Source organism: Pristis pectinata, chromosome 40, assembly GCF_009764475.1.
Source record: "Pristis pectinata isolate sPriPec2 chromosome 40, sPriPec2.1.pri, whole genome shotgun sequence".
Taxonomy (NCBI): domain Eukaryota; kingdom Metazoa; phylum Chordata; class Chondrichthyes; order Rhinopristiformes; family Pristidae; genus Pristis; species Pristis pectinata.
In genome coordinates, this window is record NC_067443.1 from 2840496 (window position 1) to 2867091 (window position 26596).

The 26596-nt window shown below is 58.1% G+C and overlaps 1 protein-coding gene across 1 annotated transcript; it reads right to left on the reverse strand.

Annotated features, from left to right (window-relative positions):
- Positions 1–339: 339 nt before the first annotated feature.
- On the reverse strand, positions 340–23722 carry LOC127587397 (pre-B-cell leukemia transcription factor-interacting protein 1-like). The gene is made up of 13 exons (XM_052045696.1): positions 23573–23722; positions 21477–21554; positions 17407–17484; positions 16135–16198; positions 15501–15571; positions 14913–15087; positions 10053–10262; positions 7446–7469; positions 4897–4979; positions 4545–4670; positions 3200–3732; positions 2312–2956; positions 340–1761 (listed from the first exon to the last, which is right to left on the reverse strand). The coding sequence occupies exons 2-13, from the start codon at positions 21534–21536 to the stop codon at positions 1605–1607; spliced, it is 2226 nt and encodes a 741-aa protein (XP_051901656.1). The 5' UTR covers positions 21537–21554; positions 23573–23722; the 3' UTR covers positions 340–1604.
- Between the last annotated feature and the right edge of the window lie 2874 nt (positions 23723–26596).

The window sequence follows — 26596 nt, forward strand, 5'->3', positions numbered from 1 at the left end:
GTTCAGTCCTTCCAAAAGGGAGTTTCAGGATTGCGAATCAAAAGATGCTGGAAATCCAAAATAAAACCAGAAAAGGCTGGAATCACTCAGGTCAGACAGCATCTGAGAACAGAAAGAAACAGTTAACATTTCAGGTCTGAGACCTTTGGTGAGAGCTGTTCTGTCTAAAGAGGTCTTAGACTGAAACCAACTCAATTCCTTCCTCCACAGGCGCTGCCTGACCTGCTGAGTGTTTCCAGCATTTTGTGTTTTTATTTGAAATCCCTGCACCTAATAGTTCACTCACCGGAGTGTTTAAGTATTGGAAGGAGTTTTTAGAACAGAAACAAGTTAAGATGATTCAAGTTGAGAGGCAGTTTTATTCAATTATGTACATCTTCTCTACACTGCTTTTAACATCAAGGCCACAAGATTCAACTCAATCACAATTAAATAGTTAAAGATTTAAATAGTCTATGTTCTTGGGGTATTTTTTTAAAGTGTCAGTACTGTAAAATCAGTTGTTTGGTGCTAACAGGGTGGGGAGTACAGAGAGAGAGAGAGTGAGAGACATCTCCCTCCGCACCGTCCCATCACACACTCCCGGGGTCAGGCACAGGGTGAAGCTCCCTCCGCACCGTCCCGTCACACACTCCCGGGGTCAGGCACAGGGTGAAGCTCCCTCCGCACCATCCCGTCACATACTCCTGGGGTCAAACACAGAGTGAAGCTCCCTCCACACCGTCCCGTCACACACTCCCGGGGTCAGACACAGGGTGAAGCTCCCTCCACACCGTCCCGTCACACACTCCCGGGGTCAGACACAGGGTGAAGCTCCCTCCACACCGTCCCGTCACACACTCCTGGGGTCAAACACAGAGTGAAGCTCCCTCCGCACCGTCCCGTCACACACTCCCGGGGTCAGACACAGGGTGAAGCTCCCTCCGCACCGTCCCGTCACACACAGATTGGCACTTTTCTTGCTGGATTGTGTGTTATTTGAAAAAAACCTTCCAGAAAGAAAGCTGAACACTGGTACTGTGGTCAACCAGTTCACCTCACCTCCTATTGCAACATAAGTCTGACTAGTTATTGATCATGGGAGTGGGGTGTCCACCCATCAATCAGGGCAGTTTCTGGTAAGGTAGCAATTTTGCCTACAATTCCGTGATCCTGGAAGTTGGTAACTGGGGTGAAAACTACCGAGGGAATGGGCTGGATGGGCCAAATGGCCTCATTCTATGCGGCCACCGCAATGTTTGGGATCTAAGCCCACTTTCTGAAGGGCCATTCAAGGGGCACAGCAGGATCCCAGTAGCAGCAAGTGTGCCAAGCAGCTGGGGGGGTGTGGATTCAGAGCAGGGAGTGTCCTGGGAGCCTCGGAGGGAGAGGCGAACCAGGAGAGGGGAAACCAGTTAATGATTGAAGGTGGGGGCCCCCAGGGAAAGGGTTGAGCTGGGGTTGGTGGGGGGGAAGGTTGAATGACATCCGCACAAGCATCCATCGTAAAGGGGGAGGGGGTGAGCTGCAAAGTGGGGCAAACAGAGAGGGTACAGGGGCAGCTCACGGCTGGCTGTCAAAGCGACACGCACCACACACCAAACTCACACAGCGGCGACTGGATGCTATGGGGCCACCTGTCCACCTCCCTCCAACACCCTGCTAACCCTCGGCGACCACTTCACTTCCTGCTCCCTCTTGTATCCTTCCCCTGCCGTCTGACGATCTCCGTGTTCCTTGTGGCGGTGATCGGGGATCTTATGCTTGTGCTTCTTGGCGTTCCTGGAAAGGGGAACGTTTCTGGAATTAACACTGGAGACTGAACACCATCCCATCACACACTCCCGGGGGTCAGACACAGGGTGAAGCTCCCTCCACACCGTCCCGTCACACACTCCCGGGGTCAGACACAGGGTGAGGCTCCCTCCGCACCGTCCCGTCACACACTCCCGGGGTCAGACACAGGGTGAGGCTCCCTCCGCACCGTCCCGTCACACACTCCCGGAGTCAGACACAGGGTGAAGCTCCCTCCGCACCGTCCCGTCACACACTCCCGGGGTCGGACACAGGGTGAGGCTCCCTCCGCACCGTCCCGTCACACACTCCCGGAGTCAGACACAGGGTGAGGCTCCCTCTGCACCGTCCCATCACACACTCCCGGGGTCGGACACAGGGTGAGGCTCCCTCCGCACCGTCCCGTCACACACTCCCGGGGTCAGACACAGGGTGAAGCTCCCTCCACACCGTCCCGTCACACACTCCCGGGGTCGGACACAGGGTGAGGCTCCCCCAGCACCGCCCATGTCCCACACTGGGCCGTTCTCTCACCCACCTGCTGCGGACAGCATTCTCCCCCACCAGCCGGGCCCAGACGTAATCTTCGAAGTCTCCAGCTGCGTCCTCGTCTCCCAGCTCCCTCTCCGCCGCCTCCTCCGCCGTCTCCTCTAGCTGGTCCAGGAACTCCGCCAGGCGGACGCGGTGGTGAAGGAAGACGCCGCCCTGGAAGAAGGGGGCTGAGCGGGCGGCCAGTTCCCGGGCCAGTCCCGGCCCCAGCCCGGAGTCCCGGACGTAGCCGGCGATGGCCGAGGTCAGCTGCTGGTCGGTGACCGGCTGCAGGTCCACGCCGAACAGCTCCCGCCCCTCGCGCCGGGCGCAGCTCGGCAGGTCGCTGCAGCCCACCGGCGCGCTGTACCGGTGTCTGCCCCCCGCCAGCTCACGGCCCGGCTCCCAGAACCTGTTGTGGTCGTGGTGTCGGTGTGGCCTGCCCCCCTCCTCACCTCTCCCCTCGGCCCTCTCCTCGTCTCCCCGTCCTCTGCCTTTCCTGTCCCAGCTCCCACCCTCCTCCTTGTCTTCCCATTCTCTACCCCCCTTGATCCTCGGTCTGCCCCCCTCCTCGCCTCCCCGCCCTCTGATCCTCTCCTTGTCTCCCCGCCCTCTGACCTTCTTGTCCCACCCCCTGCCCCCCTCGTCTCTCCCCCTGACCCCCTCAGCAACCCGCCAACTGCCCCCCTTGTCCCTTGTTCTGCCCCCCTCCTTGTCTCCCTGCCCTCTGCCCTTCCCATCCCACCTCCCGGCCCTCCCCTTGCCCCCCTCGTCCCTCGCTCTGACCCGCTCCTCTTCGTCCCGTCTCCCGCCCTCCTTGCCTCTCCCGACCCCCTCCTCGACTCGCCCGCGTCCCCCCTCCTCCTCCCCCCCTCGGACCCTCTCCTCCCCTCCCCACCTCCGCTTCCCACCCTCCCCCGGGACACCGGGGGACCCTGAGCTGCCGCCGCCCCCTCCCCGCAGGTCGGGGCCCCCGGTCTCCGCCTCCCCCGTCCCATTGCCCCGCACCCCCCCAGGTTGGGGGGCTCCGGGCCGCTCCGGCTGCCAGGCCCGGCGCTCCAGCTCCTCCAGGAGCCGCAGCAGCTCGGGGTCCTCAGCATCGGCCCCCGCCCCGTCCCCGGGACCGTCCGCCCGCTGGGCCCAGGCCGCCAGCGCCTCCCGCGCCGCAGCCACCAGCCCTCGCTGCCTGTCCAGCTCCCGCCGCAGCATCAGGGCCTCGGCCAGCAGGTTGTCGCGGGCTGGAGCGGTCCCAGGACCCTCCGCCGCCGCCCTCAGCGCCCGGACCCCCTCCCGCAGCCCCCGCAGCGCAGCCTCCCCCACCGACACGTGGTCGGCCAGCCGCTGCCACAGGCCGCGCAGCGTCTCCCGCGAGCCAATGGGAAGCCGCCCGCCGTCCTCGCGCAGCAGCTGGTCCAACTCCACCACCTGCGCCTGCAGCCAGTCAGGAGAGAGAGAGAGAGAAAGAGAGAGCCAATCAGGTGGTGGCGGGACGGGAGAGGGCCAATCAGGTGGTGGCGGGACGGGAGAGGGCCAATCAGGTGGTGGTGGGACGGGAGAGGGCCAATCAGGTGGTGGCAGGACGGGAGAGGGCCCAGCCAATCAGGAGGGGGAAGAGGAGAAGGCAGCCAATCTGAGAGTGGGCCCTCAGAGGAGAGGAGAAGGCGCCGCCAATCAGAGGAGGCAACCAGATGAGGGGGGGCAGCTAATCAGAGAAGGGGGGGGGCAGCCAATCAGAAGAGGGGGGCCCCTTCGGCCCCTCTGCTCCAGACTCCCCCCCCCCATCAAACCCTCCTGCTCCCCCTTAAAGCCACCTGACCTGTCCCAGTGGGGGACAAGCCTCACCCCCTCCCCTAAATTCTCCCCCATTCCGCATCATCACCCCACCATATATGTCACCCGATCGGCTCCCGATGAGAAGCCCGGGAGCAGGGTAACTCACCATTCACCCCAATCCCATTCCATTCTCTACATTCCCACAGACCCCCCCCCCCCCCCACACACACAGATCCTACCCCTCACCCACACACTGGGGGGTAATTAACCCACCGACCCCGCACGTCGTTGGGATGTGGGAGGGAACCGGAGCCCCGGGGGGGGGGGGGGGGGGGGGGGAACCCACGCGGTCACGGGGAGACAGCGGCAGAGGTCGGGATCGAAGCCGGGTCTCTGGGGCTGGGAGGCAGCGGCTCTGGGAGCTGGACGGAGCGATCGGGGTCACATCTCCCCCAGCCGAGCTTCACTACCTTCAGGCCAACGTGCATCATCTGGATCTGATCACTTTCATTGTCCAGTTTATCCAGCAGGTCACTCAGAGGGCTGGCGGTGGACGGCGTCTCCTCTGCGTTCTCCAGTGTGGGATCCATCCACAGCTGGGCAATGGGACGGAAAGCATGATGTTAGACAGCTTGGACTACAGCATCTCCTTCCGAGTCACTCCCACCGTCCGCACTCCCAATGGGACCCCACCCCTCCCCGTTCACTCTCAATGGGACCCCACCCCCTTCCCGTTCACTTCCACCGTCCGCACTCCCAATGGACCCCAATTAAACAGCCCACCCCCCCACCAATGAGGCGAGCAGTCCCGAGCCCACCCACCTGACCACTGGGTGGTAGCTCAGGGTCGCCGTGATGATGCCCCCCATCCACCGCTCGCTTGTCCAGCTGCTCGGGGTCTTCCTCTGTGTGGCAGGAAGGTGAGGTCAGACTTCAAAGGGCCAAGGCTAGGACGTGGGTCAGGGCGACGGCTGGGGTCAAATACCACCAAGGGGTCGGGAGACAGAGGAGGGGCGGGGGTCCACAGGGGAAGCTTCCCCCCTCCCCCACACCCTGTGCCGTGGGATCTTGCTCTGCGCCTGGACAGGACGGGACCTTTGGATTCGGGCGTTTACCCCACATGCGTCACAAGCCGTGGATCAGCGGTGAGGGGGCCAGGTGTACAGGGGACACAAACCCCCCCCCCAACCCCTTCCCCCTCCTCCTCCCCACCCCTCCCATTCCCCTCCCCCGACCCCTCACTCATCCTCCTCCCCTACCCCTTCCCCTCCTCCCCCCCACCGCTGCCCCTCCCTCCTCCCCTTCCTATGGGAAGCTCAGTTCGAATCTGCTCCCAGGCGGGGGTGTCCTATGGGGGTTGGGTTTGTGTCCCAGATCCCAAATCCCGGTGAGATTCCCCTCCCCCTCTGGGACCGTTCCTTAGTTTTCTCACCACCAGCCCCGTCCACCCACTCCCCCAATGATGGATCCCCCCCCGAATCGCCGTTAAAATCTCCATTAAGTTTCCTCTTAACCTGCTCTGATCCCAGCAGGTTGGCGTCAAATCACAGGCAGAACAGGCCCTTCGGCCCGCCGATTCCATGCCAACCATCAACCGTCCACTAACACCAACCTCCATTTTACTTCCCTCTAACCCCCTCCCTCGAGATTCTGCCCCTCACCCACACACCGGGGGTGGGGGCGATTCACAGCGGCCGATGAACCCACCGACCCCCGCACGTCGGCGGGACGTGGGAGGGAACTGGAGCCCCCGGGGGGAAACCCACGTGGTCACGGGGAGAAGGTGCAAACTTCACACACGCACAGCGCTGGAGGTCGGGATCGAACCCGGGTCTCTGGAGCCGTAAGGCAGCGACTTGACCTGCTGCGCCACCGGCACTGCCTCCCCTCCTCCCCATCTAGTGGGGGATAAGTACCAGAGGTTTGTTTTCCCCTTCACAGAGGTGGGATCTCTCCGCCGCACGTGAAGTGTACGGGGGCCAGACTCAAACTTGGAGGGAGGGGCTTTGAGGAGCGAGGCAGGTCAGCTGGTCGAGCGGTGCCGTCACAACAACCTCAGCGAGACCCAGGAACCGATCGTGGACTTCGGGAAGGGGAAGTCGGGAGAACGCACACTGGCCCTCGTAGACGGGGGGAAAGGGCGAGCAGTTTCAAGTTCCTGGGCATCAACATCTCAGAGGATCTACCCTGGGCCCAGCACGGAGATACAACCACGAAGAAGGCCCACCAGCGCCTCTACTTAGAAGTTTAAGGAGATTCCAGCATCGGACAATCTGACAAACTCCCACAGACGTACAGTGGGAAGCATCCTGACTGGCTGCACCACGGCCTGGTGTGGGAACTTCCAATGCAGAGGAACGCCAGAGCGTTGGGACTCAGCCAGTTCCACCGCGGGTACAGATCTCCCCACTGCCAGGGAACATCTACAAGGGGCGATGTCTCCGGGGAAGGAGACCTCCATCATCGGGGACCCCCACCGTCCCTCTTCTCGGTGCTGGGGGTACAGGAGCCTGAAGACCCCACCTCAAGGTTCAACACCAGCTTCTTCCCCACTGCCGTCAGGGTCTCGAACCCACCTGAGAAACCACAACACTGCCTCGGACTGCACTCCCCTCAAGTGATGGAATAAACATAACGACATTACTGCAAGTATAGCTTAAGTTAATTTAAGTTTATGTTAACATGTTTGTAACATACTGAGGCAGTTATCATGGCATCTACACCCTTTGTGTGTGTCTGAGAGTGTGTGTGTGCATGTGTGTCTGAGTGTGTGTGTCTGTGTGTCTGAGTGTGTGTGTCTGTCTGAGAGTGTGTGTGTCTGAGAGAGTGTCTGAGAGTGTGTGTGTCTGAGAGAGTGTGTGTCTGTCAGAGAGTGCGTGTCTGTCAGAGAGAGTGCGTGTCTGTCAGAGAGAGTGCGTGTCTGTCAGAGAGAGAGTGCGTCTGTCTGAGAGAGAGTGTCTGTCAGAGAGAGTGTGTCTGTCAGAGAGAGAGTGTGTCTGTCTGAGAGTGTGTCTGTCTGAGAGTGTGTCAGAGAGAGTGTGTGTGTCTGAGACTGTGTGTCTGTCAGAGAGTGTGTGTCTGTCTGAGACAGTGTGTGTCTGTCTGAGAGAGAGAGTGTGTCTGTCAGAGAGACAGAGAGAGAGACGGAGAGAGAGAGAGAGTGTGTGTGAGTGTGTGTCCCTGACACTAAACCCGAACTTGAACCCTGTTAGCTGACTCAGGAGGTCGCAAGCTCATACAACAGCAAGGCAGAAGGCCGACTCAAGGGAGGCAGAGAGGCCCAGAGTTTAAGGGACGCACGCTAAGCGGGGAGACGGGGGGCGTCTCCGGTGAAAACAGCCACCAGCACACAAGCCAATCCTGTTACTCACCAGGCCCGCGGTAGCTAGCAAGACCTGAAAGTCAAGTACAATCCCGTCACAGGTCGAACAGGTAGCCGGCTTCCCAGATTACAACCCCCACCCCTCCCCCCTCCCACATTCCCATAGGGATTCCCAAACTCGGAAGCGGGTAGGGCCGGTGCGGACCTTGAACTTGCTCCGCCGTTGTCCAAGATGGCGGCCGATCTGACCACCGAACTCCCTCCCCCCCCCCCCCCCATCCCCCACCCCACCACCAAGTGATCCCACCATCTGGGATGGAAAATTCTAAGGATTCACCACCCAAGGAAATTCAGCACATCCCGGATGACCCTCACCGATTTTTTTCAGATGCGCCACAGAAAGCATCCTATCCGGATGCATCACCACTTGGGACGGCAACTGCTCTGCCCGGGCAGGACCGCAAGAAACCGCAGAGAGTTGTGGACACAGCCCAGCGCATCACGGACACCAGCCTCCCCTCCACGGACTCTGTCTACACTTCCCACTGCCTCGGGAAAGCAGCCGACATAATCAAAGACCCCCACCCACCCCGGACATTCTCTCTTCTCCCCCCCTCCCATCGGGCAGAAGACACAAAAGTCTGAAAGCACGTACCACCAGGCTCAAGGACGGCTTCTACCCCGCTGTTATCAGACTTCTGAACAATAAGATGGACTCTTGACCTCAGAATCTACCTCGTCGTGGCCCTTGCACCTTATTGTCTGCCTGCACTGCACTTTCTCTGTAACTGTGACTCTTTATTCTGCATTCTGTTTTCCTTCCGTACTCCCTCGACGTACTGATGTACGGAATGATCTGTCTGGATGGCTCACAGACAAAGGCTTCTCACCGTATCTCGGTACATGTGACACTAAGAAACCAGTTAACCTTTGAGAGGAGAAACTCCCCCAATCTCCATCTGAAGCCGCCCCTCTCTGTCCTAGATACCCCTACTGAGGTGGGGGGGGGGGTAACATTGCCCCTACACCTACCCTGTCGGAATCAAGGGTCAAAGCTCATTGACAATGGGTGATGTCCAACTCGGGTCAAGGGTCATTGAAAATGGGTGACATCTAACTAGGGTCGAGGGTTAAAGCTCAAGGAGGAGTGATTGAATTGGGTTTCAAGTTATTCCCCCAGCTTCCCGTCAAGACAGACGCTCACTAAAAGTAAATTGTTTGGTGAATTTTACCCTCCTTCAACAGAAGTTGTGGCAGGCCGCAAGTTATTGGCGTGATGTCAGCCATTTTGTTTAAAATATTACATCAAAGACGGGACTTTCACAGTGAACAGTGGGGCCCCGGGGAGTGTTGTAGGACAGAGGGACTTAGGTACATGGTTCCCTGGAAGTGGCGTCACAGGTAGACAGGGCGGTGAAGAAGGCGTTCGGCACGCTGGCCTTCGTCGGTCAGGGCACTGAGTACAGGAGTTGGGACGTTATGTTGCGGTTGTACAGGGCACTGGTGAGGCCGCATTCAGAGCACTGTGTTCCGTTTTGGTCACCCTGCTGTAGGAACGACGCCATTAAGCTGGAAAGAGTGCGGAGGAGATTTACGAGGATGTTGCCGGGACTTGAGGGACTGAGTTATGGAGAGAGGTTGGGCAGGTTGGGACTTTATTCATTGGGGCTTAAGACACTGAGAGGTGATCTTATAGAGGTGTATAAACTCATGAGGGCATCGATAGGGTGAATGCGCACATTTTCCCAGGGTTGGGGAAATCAAGAACTAGAGGGCACAGGTTTAAGGTGAGAGGGGAGAGATTTAATAGGAACCTGAGGGGCAACTTCTTCACCCAGAGGGTGGTTCGTATGTGGAACGAGCTGCCAGAGGGAGTGGTTGAGGCAGGGACAATAATTCAAAAGATACTCGGGCGGGTCCAACGACAAGAAAGACATGGGCCAAATAAATCTTGGTCATTATGGACCAGTTGGGCCAAAGGGCCTGCTTCCGTGCTGTGTGACTCGATGATCCCGAGGGGAAAACGACGGGGGGAGGTATGGAGACATTCCCCCACCGGTGGGAGGGTCTCGGACGAGGGGACGCGGTTACAGGATTTGGGGGGGGGGGGGGGGAGTGCATTAAACACTGAGGTGTTGTGGGGACTTCTCACAGAGGGTGGGGGATCTCCAGAGGATCGTGGAGGACGGATCACAAGGGGGAATTGAAAGGGGAGATGCATTGCTGAAAGATTGCTGGGGGGGGGGGGGGGGAGGTATTGAGGGCAGCAGGGAACTAGGAGAGGGAGATGGGCTGAGTGGCCTCCTCTTCTTTTGATTTTCCTTCCCAGCAGCACTGACCCTTGACCCAAGTTTGACGTCGGCCATTTCTACCATCACCTTTGACCCTTGTATCCGGCAGCCACCTTTGAACACAGCGCGAGGTTGGCCCCCGCGCCCCCCACCACCCCCCACCACCCCCCAATGACCTTCGAACCCTGACGTTGGCCACCCCCAATCAGCGTCAGCCAATGAGATGCCTCCAATGTCTCCTGCTCCCCCCCCCCCCCCACCTCGTGGGAAGGATCCTTGACCCTGGTTTGACGGAGAGCCCCCAATTCGATGAACTATGACCTCCGAACCGCCAGTCAGGAACTATGACCTCCGGAACCACTCACCGAAGATCCCGAAGCCAACGGCGACCAACACCAGAGCCAGCAGGAGGCACTTGTTCAGCGTGATTCCGCCCCACTCCTCCTCCACCCCGGCTGGGACCAGCGCAGCCCGCGGAGTCGCCTTGCCGGGGGTCACCGCTCGCCTCTTGCGGACCTGCCCCATCTCCTCCTGCGCGCCCAGATCCCGAATCTCCTCCACGTCCCGCGCCAGGGCTGCTTGGAGTCAAGAAGTGGGGGGAGTGGGGGGGGTGGGGAAGGCAGGAGTTTTAGGAACTGCACGGCGCACAGCAAGCTCCCACCGCACCTGGATCGGCGCCTCAAGGACTTCGAGTCCTGAGGCAGGCGCTCCCTCGGAATTACACTGGGTGTACCGGCACGGATTCCGTTCCCAGCCTCAGTGGAGGGGGCAGCGGCGGGCTTGAGCTCAGGACCAGAAGGGGCGAAGAGATACCCCCCACCCCATCACCATCTCACTCTCAGGGTCCCGGGAAGCAGTCAACAAACAAGTCGGGGGCGGGGGGGTGGAGGGGGCAGTAAAACGGGCGAGACCCAGTTTTCCAACAAAGGTTGGGGGGAGAAGCGAAGCGTTGGACGTCTCGGGGACTGTGCTCGACGGGAGTTCGGAAGGATGAGGGAGGGGAATCTCACGGAAACCTGCGGGATGCTGAAAGGCCTGGATAGAGCGCACATGGAGAGGACGTTCCCATCCGTGGGAGAGTCCGGGATCCCAGGGCACAGCCTCAGAATAAAGGGACATCCCTTTAGAACTAGGATGAGGAGGAATTTCTTCAGCCAGAGGGCAGTGAATCTGTGGAATCCGTTGCCACAGAGGGCGGTGGACGCTGTCACTGGGTGTGTTTAAGGCCGAGACTGATTGGTGAAGGGGGTTACGGGCAGAAGGCAGCAGAATGGGGCTGAGGAAGAAATCGGCCACGATCCTACGGCAGAATGGACTCAATGGGCCGAATGGCCTAATTCTGCTCCTAGATCCCACAGAAAGAGGGAGGAGAAGCCGACCGATGGGGTGGGACCCCGGACCCACTGTCGGGAGTGACTCAGGCGGGGGGAAGCTCAGCAACAAGCCCGGGAGCTGTGATTGGGACGGGGGACGGGGTGGGGCTGCCCCACATCAGTCCCTCTCCTACCCCGACAGGGAGCCAGGGCAGAGGCGGACGGCACTTCGACTGCGGGAGGTGGGGATCAGGGGTCACAGACAAGGCGAGCACCTGGGGCCGAGAGAGCGGATCGGATCTTGGCCCGGAGACGGGCACTCCAGCTGGGCACCGGCTGCGCTTCCGGAACCTTCTCCATCTGGATCGACCAAGAGCCGTCTTGTAACGTGAGAGAGGAAGAGAGAGAGCGCCAGAGAGAGAGAAAGAGCGCCAGAGGGAGAGCGCGCCAGAGAGGGGGAGAGAGCGCGCCAGAGAGAGAGAAAGAGAGAGACAGACAGACACAGACAGAGAGAGAGAAAGAGCGCCAGAGGGAGAGCGCGCCAGAGAGGGGGAGAGAGCGCGCCAGAGAGAGAGAAAGAGGGAGACAGACAGACACAGACAGAGAGAGAGAGCGCCAGAGAAGGAGAGAGAGAGTGCCAGAGAGAGAGACAGACAGACAGACAGAGAGACAGACAAAAAGAGAGAGAGAGAGCTTCAGGATGAGGATGGAGATGAAGAGATGTTGAAGCAGACAGAGGAATGGAGGTGAGGGGGAGGGTGAGGCGGAGGCAGCACCGGTCAGACACACAGTGTCAGCCAGACAGGGTCAGCAAGGTGAGGGCCAGGTGCTGGATGTTAACAGGGCACGGGGAGCAGTGCATTAATCGCCCCTCCCTGACTGCCTCGAGAGGGCAGGGGTGAGTCACCGTGGGGAAGGTGCTCCCACGGTGCCGTGTGGGACGGCGGTTGCAGGGCTCAGACCCAGCGGTGAAGGAACAGCCGATTTCTCTCCAAATCAGAAGCGGGAACAGTGTCGGAGTGACTCCCAATGGATCAGTGACGGACAGGTCCATCTGGGATCCCAGCCCCAGCCACACGGAGGCAGCAGTGAGCAGGGCCCCACAGCACCCAGCACTGCCCTCCAGTGGGAGGCGGCTGATACTGACGCTGAAGCCTCGAGGAAGTTAATTAGATCTGAACCTTTAATTCGATCATATCCGACACAAATCAGTCACCTGATAAATCTCCCTTGATGCAGAAATCAGGGTCAGACACACTGCACCGGCCCATCACACACTCCTGGGGTCAGACACAGGGTGAAGCTCCCTCCACACCGTCCCGTCACACACACCCGGGGTCAGACACAGGGTGAAGCTCCCTCCGCACCGTCCCGTCACACACTCCCGGGGTCAGACACAGGGTGAAGCTCCCTCTACACCATCCCGTCACACACTCCCGGGGTCAGGCACAGAGTGAAGCTCCCTCTACACCGTCCCGTCACACACAGGGTGAAGCTCCCTCCGCACCGTCCCATCAAACACTCCCGGAGTCAGACACAGGGTGAAGCTCCCTCCGCACCGTCCCGTCACACACAGGGTGAAGCTCCCTCCGCACCGTCCCATCAAACACTCCCGGAGTCAGACACAGGGTGAAGCTCCCTCCGCACCGTCCCATCACACACTCCCGGGGTCAGACACAGGGTGAAGCTCCCTCCGCACCATCCTGTCACACACTCCCGGGGTCAGACACAGGGTGAAGCTCCCTCCGCACCATCCCGTCACACACTCCCGGGGTCAGACACAGGGTGAAGCTCCCTCCACACCGTCCCATCACACACTGGGGGTCAGGCACAGAGTGAAGCTCCCTCCGCACCGTCCCGTCACACACTCCCGGGGTCAGACACAGGGTGAGGCTCCCTCTACACCGTCCCGTCACACACAGGGTGAAGCTCCCTCCGCACCGTCCCATCAAACACTCCCGGAGTCAGACACAGGGTGAAGCTCCCTCCGCACCATCCCATCACACACTCCCGGGGTCAGACACAGGGTGAAGCTCCCTCCGCACCGTCCCGTCACACACTCCCGGGGTCAGACAGAGGGTGAGGCTCCCTCCGCACCGTCCCGTCACACACTCCCGGGGTCAGACAGAGGGTGAGGCTCCCTCCGCACCGTCCCGTCACACACTCCCGGGGTCAGACACAGGGTGAAGCTCCCTCCGCACCGTCCCGTCACACACTCCCGGGGTCAGACACAGGGTGAAGCTCCCTCCGCACCGTCCCGTCACACACTCCCGGGGTCAGACACAGGGTGAAGCTCCCTCCGCACCGTCCCGTCACACACTCCCGGGGTCAGACACAGGGTGAAGCTCCCTCCGCACCGTCCCGTCACACACTTCCGGGGTCAGACACAGGGTGAAGCTCCCTCCGCACCGTCCCGTCACACACTCCCGGAGTCAGACACAGGGTGAAGCTCCCTCCACACCGTCCCGTCACAAATGTTGTGCATCATATATACTTCTGAAATCCTGTGAGAGCCTCTGCCTGCACCACCCCCTTGGGCAGTGTGTTCCTGATTCTAACCCCCCTCTCGGGAAAAACATCCACCTTCAGTTCCCCTCTAAAGATCGGCTTGCCCATAGAAGTGGTGGAGGGGGGTTATTCTGACCGGCGGTCTGTGACCAGTGGTGTTCCCCAGGGATCGGTGCTGGGACACCTGTTGTTTGTGATAAATGATCTGGACGAAAACGTCAGATGGGCGGGTTAGCAAGTTTGCAGACGACACAAAAATTGGCAGAGTGATGGATAGTGAGGAAGGCTGTCGGAGGACACAGCGGGATACGGAGCAGCTGGGAATGTGGGCAGAGAGACGGCAGATGGAGTTTAATCCAGGCAAAAGTATGAGGTGTTGCACTTTGGAGGCCAGGATTAAAGGGACAGAACACAGTTAAAGGCAGGACTCTTAACAGCACTGACGTACAGAGGGATCTTGGGGTCCAAGTCCACAGCTCCCTGAAAGTGGCCACACAAGTCGACAGGGCGGTAAGGGCGTACGGCACGCTCGCCTTCATCGGTCGGGGCGTTGAGTACTAGTCGGGAAGTCACATTGTAGGTGTATAAAATCCTGGTTAGGCCGCACTTGGACTACTGCGTGCAGTTCTGGTCGCCCCTGTTACAGGAAGGGTATGGGGGCTTTGGAGAGGGTGCAGAAGAGGTTCGCCAGGACGCCGCCTGGATTAGCGAGCACGAGCTATAAGGAGAGGTTGGACAAACTCAGGTTGTTTTCTCTGGAGCGGCAGAGGCTGAGGGGAGACCTGATCGAAGTTTATAAGACTATGAGAGGCATAGTTAACAGCCGGTAAGTTTCACCCCAGGGTTGAAATGCCTAATTCTAGAGGGCATGAATTTAAGGTGAGAGGGGGGAAAGTTCAAAGGAGATGTGCAGGGCAGATTTTTTTTTACACAGAGCGGTGGGTGCCTGGAATGTGCTGCCAGGGGTGGGGGTGGAGGCAGATACGACAGCAACAGACAAAAGGACAGGCAGGAAACGGAGGGACACGGACCACGTGCAGGGAGACAGGATGAGTTACATTGGCATCACGGTCGGCACAGATATGGTGGGCCGAAGGGCCTGTTCCAGTGCTGTACTGTTCTGTGAACCCTGTCCATCTACCTCGTAATTCCGTCCCCCTCTATCAGGTCCCCCCTCAGCCCCAGGGAGAACAGACCCAGCCTCTCTTGTCTCCCCTCGTAACTGAGACTCTCCGTCCCAGGCACCGTCTTGGGGAATCCCCTCTGCACCCTCTCTCAGTGCAGTCACCTCCTTCCTGTAGTGTGGTGACCAGAACTGCACACAGTGCTCCAGCTGTGGTGTGGGGGGGGGGGGGGGGTCACAGAGGGACCACAGGGTCTCGTTTGGGTGGAGGAGGCTCTCACCTGGTGGGGCGTCACTCACGGTCTGGTGTGGAGGCTCGTCGGTGGCGTCTGTGGCACCATCCGCTGCTGGGGGCGCACGAGGGGCAGTGTCTGTGCCAGGGGCCGTCTCGCCCTTGATCGCCCTCACATCTTCTGTGAAGGCGGCCTGGGACACGGCATTCGAGTCTCCAGGCAGCTGTGGGGGCAGGACAGAGGTTAACAGCTGGGCAGGTGCTGGTGTACACCGTCCCGTCACACACTCCTAGAGTCAGACACAGGGTGAAGCTCCCTCCGCACTGTCCCGTCACACACTCCCGGGGTCAGACACAGGGTGAAGCTCCCTCCACACTGTCCTGTCACACACTCCCGGGGTTAGACACAGGGTGAAGCTCCCTCCGCACCGTCCCTGGAGCCTTATGGGCATAACTCGGAATCTCTGAGAGTGCGATCGACAGCCGGAATTACGGTGTTGGAGATTCCCAGAGGTGGGGTCAAACGCCGGCACTCCCCTCGAGTTCTCCCCACTTCCTGACCCTCGGGGGCAAGGTCACTGCCCATCGGGGACAAGTACCTGGCTGTGGGTTCATGCCAGCTCCCCGCACCACATACCTGAGGCGACAGCTCTGCCTTCCCCTCCGTCTGATCTTCCCAATCCTGGTCCGAGAGGAATCCCTCCGCATCTGCGCTCCGGGAAAACACACAGGTAGTTGCTCACTGCTCCGGGGAAGACAGATTAACCCCTTCCACCCCAAGATCCCGCTCTGCTGACCCTCCCTGCCCCCCCCCCCCCCCCCCCCCCGGGGAAGGAAGGATGGAGAGAGGACGGGAATGGGGGGGTGGGGGGTAAGGGAAGGGGTAGGGCGGTATCGGCTCTCCATGGGATCTTGCTGTGCGCACACACCTGTCACTTCTCCAATTCCCATTGGGACAGACTGTGTGTGTGTGTGGGGGGGGGGTGGGGGGGGAGGAATGGGGCGACCGTGTTCATTGCAGGAGACTGTGTGTGTGTGGGGGGGGGGGGGAGGAATGGGGCGACCGTGTTCAGTGCAGGATTGGCCTCTGCAGCTGTGCAGCCTTCCCTGGTTGAAGAGCCAGATTCAGTGGGGGAAGGAGAAAGGGGAGGGGAAGGGGTTGGCGGAAGGGGAGGTGGGGGGAAGGGGGGGGCTGGGGAAGTGGGGTGGGGTTGGGGGAAGGAGAGGTGTGGGGGGAAGGGACCCACATCATTGGGGGCTCGACATCCTACCTGAGGGGTGGGGGACGTCTCCTTGCTCCCGTGTGCCGGCTCCCACCGTCTCCACCGGCATCTTCTGCAGGAAGAACGAAAGGGGGGGGTGGTTGGTGAAGGTGGGGGGTTGGGGGTGGGTGTGTGGGGGGTGGGGGTGTGGCCCCACCCCCACCAGCCTGTCCCATCCATGCACACTCCCCTCGCCTTAACCCCGGGGGTCTAACACAGCTCCCACCCAATCTCCAACCCAGGGTCCCCCATGGACCACAGCCACCCTCCCCGAGGGGCATAGAAAGATCCCACACCCGCCTCTTCCCCTTCCTGATCCTCTCCCCCCTCGCCCACAGCATCCCTCCCTCTCCTCCTCCCCCCCACCTCTCTCTCTCCGCCCCCCCGCCCCCCCCCCCCCCCCCCCCCCCCCCCCACCTCCATCCTCCCAACCCTCCCCCTCCCTCTCTTCCACCTCAGGACTCCAAGCCGCTCCCCCTCCAATCCGCACCAATGCTGGCCCCAACCCAACCACTGGGAGGGGGGCTGGGGAGGCGCGTGGCGGGGGGGTGGGGCAGGGATTGCTGGGGGACTGAAACAACTGGAGAACATCTGGCCCCCCTCAAGTGGGACGGGCCCCTCCCCGCGACCCTTTCTCCGCGGGACAGGCATACCAGGAGCAAAGACCCCACACATCAAACCCCCCAAACCAAGACCAGACCAACCCAACCCCTGTATCCACCCCCCCCCACCCCCCACCCCCCCAACTCGGCCAGGACCCCACGTTGCATCACGGTCTGACACGACAGCTCCAACGCACAGGAACGCGAGAGGCTGCAGAGTCGTGGACTCTGCCCAGTACATCACGGGCACATCCCTCCCCCCCATCGGGGGTATCTACAGGAGGCTCAAGAAGGCAACATCCATTGTCAAAGATCCCCACCATCCGGGCCGTGCCATCTTCTCGCAGCTCCCGTCGGGCAGGAGGTACAGAAGCCTGAAGTCCCCACACCACCAGGTTCAGGAACAGCTACTTCCCTTCAACCATTCGGTTCTTGAACCAACCGGCACACCCCTAACCTCACCTCAGCACCGGGACACTACAGACCACCTCTCACACTGCCGTGGAGTTCTCTGATTGTGTGGTTTTTTTTTGCACTATTGTGCTCTTTTGCACACATTTCTTGTGCAATGCACATTCTGTGTGTTGCCTGTACCTACGGGCCTGTGGTGCTACTACAAGCGAGTTTTCCGCTGTACCTGCACCTCACCGTACTCGTGCACAACCCCGACTCGATTTACCTCCGTCACAGCCGCTGGCATCCGGGAGACCGTCTCGCCTTCCTTGGGAAGGTCTGACATCCTGTCGGTGATCTGTGCCTGTGGAAGGGAGCGAGAGAGAGATGAGACGGGGTGGAATCCAGAGGAACCATCGGAATGGGGGCGCGCGTCCGAGCTCCCCGATCGGTCCCACTCTCCCAAACCCGGAGTTTACACAATTCCCCTTTCTGTGAGAGGCTGTAACGCAAGAGGCTTCAGAAAGTGGTGGATTCTGCCCAATACATCACGGGCACATCCCTCCCCACCATCGGGGGTAGCTGCAGGAGACGCTGCCTCAAGAAGGCAACGTCCATCGTCAAAGATCCCCCACCATCCGGGCTGTGCCGTCTTCTCCCAGCTCCCATTAGGCAGGAGGTACAGAAGCCTTAAGTCCCCACACCACCAAGTTCAGGAACAGGTCGGTAGTGTTGTTAAGAAGGCATATGGTGTGTTGGCCTTCATTAGTTGGGGTACTGAGTTCAAGAGCCGCAAGGCAATGTTGCAGCTCTATAGAACTGTCAGACCACACTTGGAGTATTGTGTTCAGTTCTGGTCGCCTCATTATAGGAAGGATGTGGAAGCTTTAGAGAGGGTGCAGAGGAGATTTACCAGGATGCTGCCTGGATTGGAGAGCACGTCTTATGAGGATAGGTTGAGCGAGTTGGGGTTCTCTCTTTGGAGAGGAGGAAGATGAGAGGTGACTTTATAGAGGTGTACAAGAGGCACAGATCAAGTGGACAGTCAGAGACTTTTTCCCAGGGCGACAGTGGCTCACACGAGGGGACATAATTTTAAGGTGATTGGAGGAAGGTATAAGGGGGATGTCAGGGGTAAGTTTTTTTTACACAGAGAGTGGTGGGTGCGTGGAACGCACTGCCGGCAGAGGTTGTGAGGGCAGATACATTAGGGACATTTAAGAGACTCTTAGATAGACACATGAATGATAGAAAAATGGAGGGCTATGTGGGAGGGAAGGGTTAGATAGACCTTAGAGCAGGATAAAATGTCGGCACAACGTTTTGGGCCAAAAGGCCTGTACTGTGCTGTAATGCTCTATGTCCTAACAGCTGCTTCCCTTCAACCATTCGGTTCTTGAACCGACCAGCACAACCCTAATCACTGCCTCAGTGCAGCAACACTGGGGCCACTTTACACGGCAATGGACTTTTTTTGTTCTAGTTGTGTTCTTTCTTGTAAAAACTGTGTTTAATTGATATTTTTCTTGTGAGTATCGTGTATCTGATGCTCTGTGGCTGTGATGCTGCTGCAGGTAAGGTTTTCATTGCCCCTGTGCACACACGGACTTGTGCAGATGACAATAAACCCGACTCTGACTCAACTTGTCAAATCTGTTCCCATGCACTTCCCTGCTCGTTCATCCATTGTTGGGAACATGGACAATCCCAACACTGATCACCCGGCCCCATGTCTTAGGAAGGATGTGTTGATGTTGGAGAGGGTTCAGAGGAGATTTACGAGGATGATTCCCGGAATGAAAGGGCTTACATATGATGAGCGTTTATTGGCTCTTGGACTGTACTCACTGGAGTACAGAAGAATGAGAGGGGACCCCATAGAAACGTTTAAAATGTTGAAAGGACTGGACAGAGTAGATGTGGCCAAGCTGTTTCCCTTGGTGGGTGAGTCCAGGACCAGAGGGCACAGTTTTAGAATTAGAGGGTACAGGTTTAAAACAGAGATGAAGAGAAATTTCTTTAGCCAGAGGGTCGTGGATTTATGGAATTTGTTGCCACATACAGCAGTGGAGGCCCGATCATTGGGGGTGTTTAAGGAGGAGATTGATAGGTATCTAATTAGTCAAGGTATCAAGGGATATGGGGAAAAGGCCGGGAATTGGGGCTAAAAAGGAATAGTTTTAGTGTAGCTCATGGAGCAGACTCAATGGGCCGAATGGCCTACTTCTGCTCCCTTGTCTTGTGACCTCGTGACAACTGCTGGTGAACGGGATCAGTGCGGTGATCAGCACGGGCTGAGGGGACTGACGGGCGAGTCACTAATCTGGGATTCGGGGGTGGTGGGGGGGGGGGGGAGAGACAGGACCCGGACCAGACCGATACGTCCACCACCACCACCACAGGACGTCCCCATACATTTTACAGATCGCCCTACGTTCTTCCAAGGAGGCCGATGTGCGCACAGCAAGATTCCGCGCCCCCACCCTGATACAGGGTCTCCACCCAAAACGGATTCCTTCCACCCACCCCCCCCAACCGAGGCTGCTCAACTTGCCGTTCCCCCAGCAGATCTTTCCCCATGTGAGGTGTGACCCCCACCTCCCCCCCCCCCCAAATTGCTGGAGTGTTGCCCCTCCCTCTGATGCCCATCAACTTCAGGTTCAGCAGGACTCCGTGATGCCAGTCCCGGTCAAACGCTGCCTCGATGTTGAGGGCAGTCACTACCCACCCCTCTCCCCTCTGGGGTCCAGACCATCAGCCCAGGCTCAGACCCCAGCCGTGGAGCCGAGAGGTCCTAGTGACAGCCGGATTGGTTACTGGTGAGCGAACGTCACAATCCACCACACTTTGCTCTGGATTGGATTTCTCCAGCTCTTTGGGAACAGGGACAAACCCAGGTAATTCCTGCTCCCCCCCCCCCCCCCCCAACTGCCCTGTAAGATGCCAGTTCTGGGTCTGTACTGGGACAGTCGGGCTGGAGGGGCAGCTGGTTCAGAAGCTCAACACTTCAGTACCACAGCCGGTCCCAGACTCCTGCGCCACGGTCTGTATCGCAAGGGGGGTTCATCAGACATCGGGGGGGAGGTCCTCAGGAAGTCGACATCGATCCAATACCCCTTACTACTTTTCAAAGGTTCTCTCAAACATGTTTAAACTTGGAAAAAATTAGGAGTGGAGCTGTTGATCCTTTATTATTCTTTATGATTATCTATGCCATGGTTGTTCTCCTGACCTCTTTGTATTACATCTACAAACGTCGATGTTATATATTAATCTGTATTAATTTGAAAACTAATAAAAAGTTTGAAAAAGTAAGAAAAGATTCCCCCACCATCCGGGCCGTGCCGTCTTCTCACAGCTCTCATCAGGCAGGAGGTACAGAAGTCCCACACCACCAGGTTCAGGAACAGCAACTTCCCTTCAACCGTTCGGTTCTTGAACTGACCTGCACAACCCTAACCCCATCTCAACACCAGAACACTACAGCCCATCTCTTGCACTACTGTGGACTTGTCTCTGATTGTGTGTTTTTGATTTGCACTTGTTACGAGTCAGGGTGCTATTTGGTGAATGTCCCTTCAAAGCACCTGGACAGTAGGGTAGCAGTGTGTGTGTGCCTGGTGTTATCAAGACAGCAAGATAATGTGCTGGCTGTTTTTCTCAGTGAGTCGAGAAGAGCGAGAGACACTGGCTGCTGGTCTCTGTATCGAGGGATGAAGAACGATAGCCGTGTCTGTCACTAAATGCCTGTATGGATTTTTGGAGCAATCCAGTGGAGTCGACTTTGTTGTTAACCTGTAGTGGGAAACGGGTATTTCTGCGGGCAGCCACGTATCGAAAGCCTTCGGGGTGGCAGATACTTCGGAACAAAGCAGCGGAGATCGAGGTGTCGTCTGGGTTCCGTCGTGGAACATGTGGGTTTCGTAAATTCTCTCAACATTTTCTCTTCAGTCAACGGTGGTTTTGCAAAAGCCTTTGCTCGCGTTTCACCTGATGACTTGCTGAACCGAACTTTGAGAACTATTCCTAGACTTGGGGTTTGGGAATTTGCCACACACACACACACACACACACATTTTGAGTTTAGTTTTGGGGTAAATGTTTAATATCTAAAATTTTTACTTTCCTTATTATCACAAGTAGTTATTAATAAAATAGTTTGACACTTGTACATGACTCAGTGTGTTTCTGTTGTTGCTGGTACGTAACACACTATTGTGCTCTTTTGCACACATTTCTTGTGCAATGCACGTTCTGTGTGTTGCCTGTACCTACGGGCCTGTGGTGCTACCACAAGCGAGTTTTCCGCTGTACCTGCACCTCACCGTACTCGTGCACAACCCCGACTCGATTTACCTCCGTCACAGCCGCCGGCATCCGGGAGATTGTCTCGCCTTCCTCGGGAAGGTCTGACATCCTGTCGGTGATCTGTGCCTGTGGAAGGGAGCGAGAGAGAGATGAGACGGAGTGGAATCCAGAGGAACCATCGGAATGGGGGCGCGCGTCCAAGCTCCCCGATCGGTCCCACTCTCCCAATCCTGGAGTTTACACAATTCCCCTTTCTGTGAGAGGCTGTAACGCAAGAGGCTTCAGAGAGTGGTGGACTCTGCCCAACACATCACGGGCACATCCCTCCCCACCATCGGGAGTATCTGCAGGAGGAGCTGCCTCAAGAAGGCAACATCCATCATCAAAGATCCCCCCACTATCCGGGCTGTGCTGTCTTCTCACAGCTCCCGTTGGGCAGGAGGTACAGAAGCCTGAAGTCCCCACACCACCAGGTTCAGGAACAGCTGCTTCCCTTCAACCATTCGGTTCTTGAACCAACCAGCACGACCCTGATCACTACCTCAGTACAGCAACACTGGGACCACTTTGCACTACAACGGACTTTTTTTGTTCTAATTGTGTTCTTTCTTGTAAAAAATTGTGTATAATTGATGTTTTTCTTGTGAATGCTGCTGATCTGATGCTCTGTGCCTGTGATGCTGCTGCAAGTAAGTTTTTCATTGCACTCGTGCACACATGGACTTGTGCGTCTGACAATAAACTCGACTTTGACTTTGAAGTGGGAATATTTCCGCTGGTCAGCTCATTGGGGCGGGGAGGGGATCCAGGTCCCAAGGACCAGATTGGTGGGGACAGTGTCAGCAGCTCCCAACTTGTGGATCACCACCCCACCCCCTCTCTCCCATCCTCTGGGGCAGGACACAGAGAGAGCCCGAACTGCTGGGTGCCCTATAACTGGGCAGTGAAGGGACGGTGGTGGGTGGGGGAGTGGTGTGTGTGTGGGTGGGGGGGGGGGGGTCCTTTTACTCAGCTGAGTACAGTGGCGTCCCCCTGCTACAGGTTCACACAGAATGGTCGGGGGGGGGGGGGGGTGGAGAAAAGAGGACAGGAGACCCTAATGAGTACAGACACAGGGGGAGGGGTGAGGACCCTAATGCAGGGGGGAGGGGGGGAAGGGAGAGGAGGGGATATGGGCAGAGACATGGGGGAGGGGAGGGGAGAGGGGGGAGGGGGAGGGGGGAGGGGGAGGGGAGAGGGGGAGAGGGGAGAGGGGAGAGGGGGGAGAGGGGAGAGGGGGGGAGGGGAGAGGGGGGGAGGGGAGAGGGGGGGAGGGGGAGAGGGGGGGAGGGGAGAGGGGGGGAGGGGAGAGGGGAGAGGGGGGGAGGGGAGAGGGGGGGAGGGGAGAGGGGGGGAGGGGAGAGGGGGGGGGAGGGGAGAGGGGGGGGAGGGGAGAGGGGGGGGAGGGGAGAGGGGGGGAGGGGGGGAGGGGGGAGAGTGGGGAGGGGGGAGAGGGGGGAGGGGGGAGTGGGGAGGGGAGAGAGTGGGGGGGGGGGAGTGGGGGGGGGGAGAGGGGGGAGGGGGAGAGTGGGGGGGGGGAGAGAGTGGGGAGGGGGGGGAGGGGGGGAGGGGAGAGGGGGGGGAGGGGAGAGAGGGGGGAGGGGGAGAGAGGGGGGAGGGGAGAGAGGGGGGAGGGGAGAGAGGGGGGAGGGGGGAGAGAGGGGGGAGGGGGAGAGAGGGGGGAGGGAGAGAGGGGGGAGGGGGAGAAGGGGGAGGGGGGAGGGAGGGGGGAGGGTGGGGGGGAGGGGGAGGGTGGGGGGAGGGGGAGGGAGGGAGGGGAGAGAGGGGGGAGGGGAGGGAGGGGGGAGGGTGGGGGGGATGGACCCTGATGGGCACAGACACGGGGGGGGGAACAAGAGAGAATGAAATGACGGTGACAAATGACAAGCAACAGGTTGCTGAGCGGGTGGGACGGAGCCGCCGGGGGCCCGGTCCCCCCTCCCCCCGAGTCCGCCCCCGCCGGGACCCGCAGAAAGTTTGCTGGGCGGGCGGTGAGCGGACGGCCGGGGCCTCGGCCTCCGGCGGAGGGAGCGACTGGAAGCGGCCGCGGCCCCCGGGATGCCTGCAGCCGGCGGAAGCTGCGGCTCGGCCGGAGCCGGACTGACCTGTGGCCGGCGGGCCGCCCCGGGACCCCGCTCTCCGCCCGGACCCCGCCGCTGCTGCACCGCCTCTTCCGAAGCCGACTGGTGGAGGAAGACGCTTCCCTCCGCACGTGACCGCGGGCCAATGGGCCGCCGCCTCGCCGGGCGTTGAGCCAATCAGCAAGGGGGGCGGAAACACGGGCGCGGCCAATCAGCGAGGAACAGGTCGTGGCTGGGTATTTATAGCCGGCCGAGGGCTCCAGTGCATCGGGTGGGGCTGCAATGCAACAAATGCAATGCAATCAATGCAACGAGACAAATGCAACGCAATGCAATAAATGCAACGAATGCAACGCAATCAAGGCAATGAATGCAACGAGACAAATGCAATAGATGCAATGCAATCACTGCACTGCAATAAATGCAATGCAACAAATGCAAACGAGACAAATTCAATGCAATAAATGCAATGAAACAAATGCAATGCAAGTAAAAATTAGTTGCAAGTGCTGGAAACAGAAAATAATAAAAGCTGGAGTCGACCACTCAAGCAATTCCCTGCCCCAATCCTCAATTGGATTCTTGCAGCACAGACACAGGCCCTTCGGCCCAACTTGTCCATGCCGCCCCGGTTCCCTGCCCGAGCTAGGCCCATATCCCATTAATCCCTCTATCCACGCACCTGTCCAAGTGCCTTTTAAATGTTAATGTGGAGGGACGTGGGCCAAACGTGGGTGCAGTAAATAGGGCAGGAGGTACAAACTTTGGTCGGAGGAACGGGGATTTCTGTAGCAGACGAGTTAAACAGGTTGCAACTGGAAGTGGTTGCAAACCTCAAGGTGATTAAAGTCAGCAAAGACATTTGCATTGTTAAGAGCAGAATAAAGGACGGGCTGGTGTTGGAGAGGGTTCAGAGGAGATTTACGAGGATGATTCCCGGAATGAAAGGGCTTACATATGATGAGCGTTTATCGGCTCTTGGGCTGTACTCACTGGAGTACAGAAGAATGAGAGGGGACCTCATAGAAACATTTAAAATGTTGAAAGGACTGGACAGAGTAGATGTGACCAAGCTGTTTCCCTTGGTGGGTGAGTCCAGGACCAGAGGGCACAATCTTAGAATTAGAGGGTACAGGTTTAAAACAGAGATGAGGAGAAATTTCTTTAGCCAGAGGGTCGTGGATTTATGGAATTCGTTGCCAAGTACAGCTGTGGAGGCCCGATCACTGGGGGTGTTTAAGGAGGAGATTGATAGGTATCTAATTAGTCAGGGTATCAAGGGATATGGGGAAAAGGCTGGGAATTGGGGTTAGATGGGAGAATAGTTTAGCTCATGGTGAAGTGGCAGAGCAGACTCGATGGGCCGAATGGCCTACTTCTGCTCCTTTGCCTTGTGATAAAAGTTGGTGCTCGGCGTTTCACGATGAATCCGGGTGCAGTCAGCTAGGCAACTTGGCCAGCATGGATGAGTGGGGCCGAAGGGCCTGCCTTCTGTGCTGTACAGCTCTATGACCACATCCCCTTGTTTAAGTCTCTCCCACTGCTGAGAACGTCTCGACCTCTCCCCTGTCACCTCCCCTCAGGATCCACACGCAAGATCACCCTTCATTCCTTAAAGGAGATCTAACTTCTTCAGCCACTTGTGATGGAACAACACTCTCATCCCAGGAATTAACCCAGTGAATCCCAGCCAGGAGCGTTTGATGTCTCTGGACCTGTACTCAATGGAATTGAGAAAGATGAGGGGGGTGGGGGGGGATCTCATTGAAACCCACCGGACACTGAAAGACCTGGATAGAGCAGACGCAGAGAGGATGTTCCCATCAGCGGGAGAGTCCGGGATCTGAGGGCACAGCCTCAGAATAAAGGGACGACCCTTTAGAACTGAGACGAGGAGGAATTTCTTCAGCCAGAGGGCGGTGAATCTGCGGAATTCGTTGCCACAGAGGGTGGTGAAGGCCACGTCATTGGGTGGACAAGGCGGAGATTGATAGGTTCTGGATTTGTGAGGCGGTTACGGGGAGAATGAAGTTGATAAGGAAAATCAGCCACGATCGAATGGCGGAGCAGACTCGATGGGCCAAATGGCCTCATTGTGCTCCGATATCTTATGGCCTTATGAATCTTCACCCTAGCTAATTCCAAGGACATAGAGAAAATGGATAGCACGAGCTGGTGTTGACTAAGGAAGGGTGAGGGCAACTTGTTAATGGCAGTGGGTCTTTCCAGAGGTGTAAATAGTGGGAGACAAAGGAGGAAAGAAAGCTCTCCTGGAACTGAGATATGGAACACCGGAGTGGGAGGGAATCTGGGGCAGTGCATCAGCCCAGGAGGGTTAGCATAACGCAGCGCCAGCAACCCGGGTTCAATTCTGGCTGCTGTCTGTAAGGAGTTTGTATATTCTCTCCGCATCTGCGCGGGTTTCCTCCGGGTGCTCTGGTTTCCTCCCACATTCCAAAGATGTATGGGTTAGGAAGTCGCGGGCGTGCCAATGTTGTGTGACGACACTTGCGGGCTTCCCCCCCCCCCCCAAGAACACTCTACGAGAAAAGATGCATTTCGCTATGTGTTTCGATGTACATGTGATCTATAAAGATATCTTGTCTCTTATATCAGCTGGAGTTCCCCAGCCCACACACCAGGAACCTCTCTAACACAGGGATGGTGACAATTGCAGACGACAGCCTGCTTCTACCTCCTTGAGCGGACGGGCAGTGTACGTTTCTCTCTCAGCAGAGCTGGAGAAACCAATAAGACAAATCTCTGGTAAATTCACGGTCACTGTTACAAACAGCAGGCTTTTTTTTTTAAAAAAATAGTTGCCCGCTGCTGCAGTCACCCCCGATGTGGGAGCATTGATCCGGTGATAATGCAAGTCTTCAGAAGGCACGGTCAAATTTTGTCCGCTCTCTCTCCACGCTTCCACACTGAAGATACTAAACCAATTCCAGTTGTTACATACAAACCTTCAAGCACACAAGAAAATACTCACCCCCTCAAGCCTGCCGCACCATTGCATACAATCTGCCCCAGGCCACACCTTTCTGT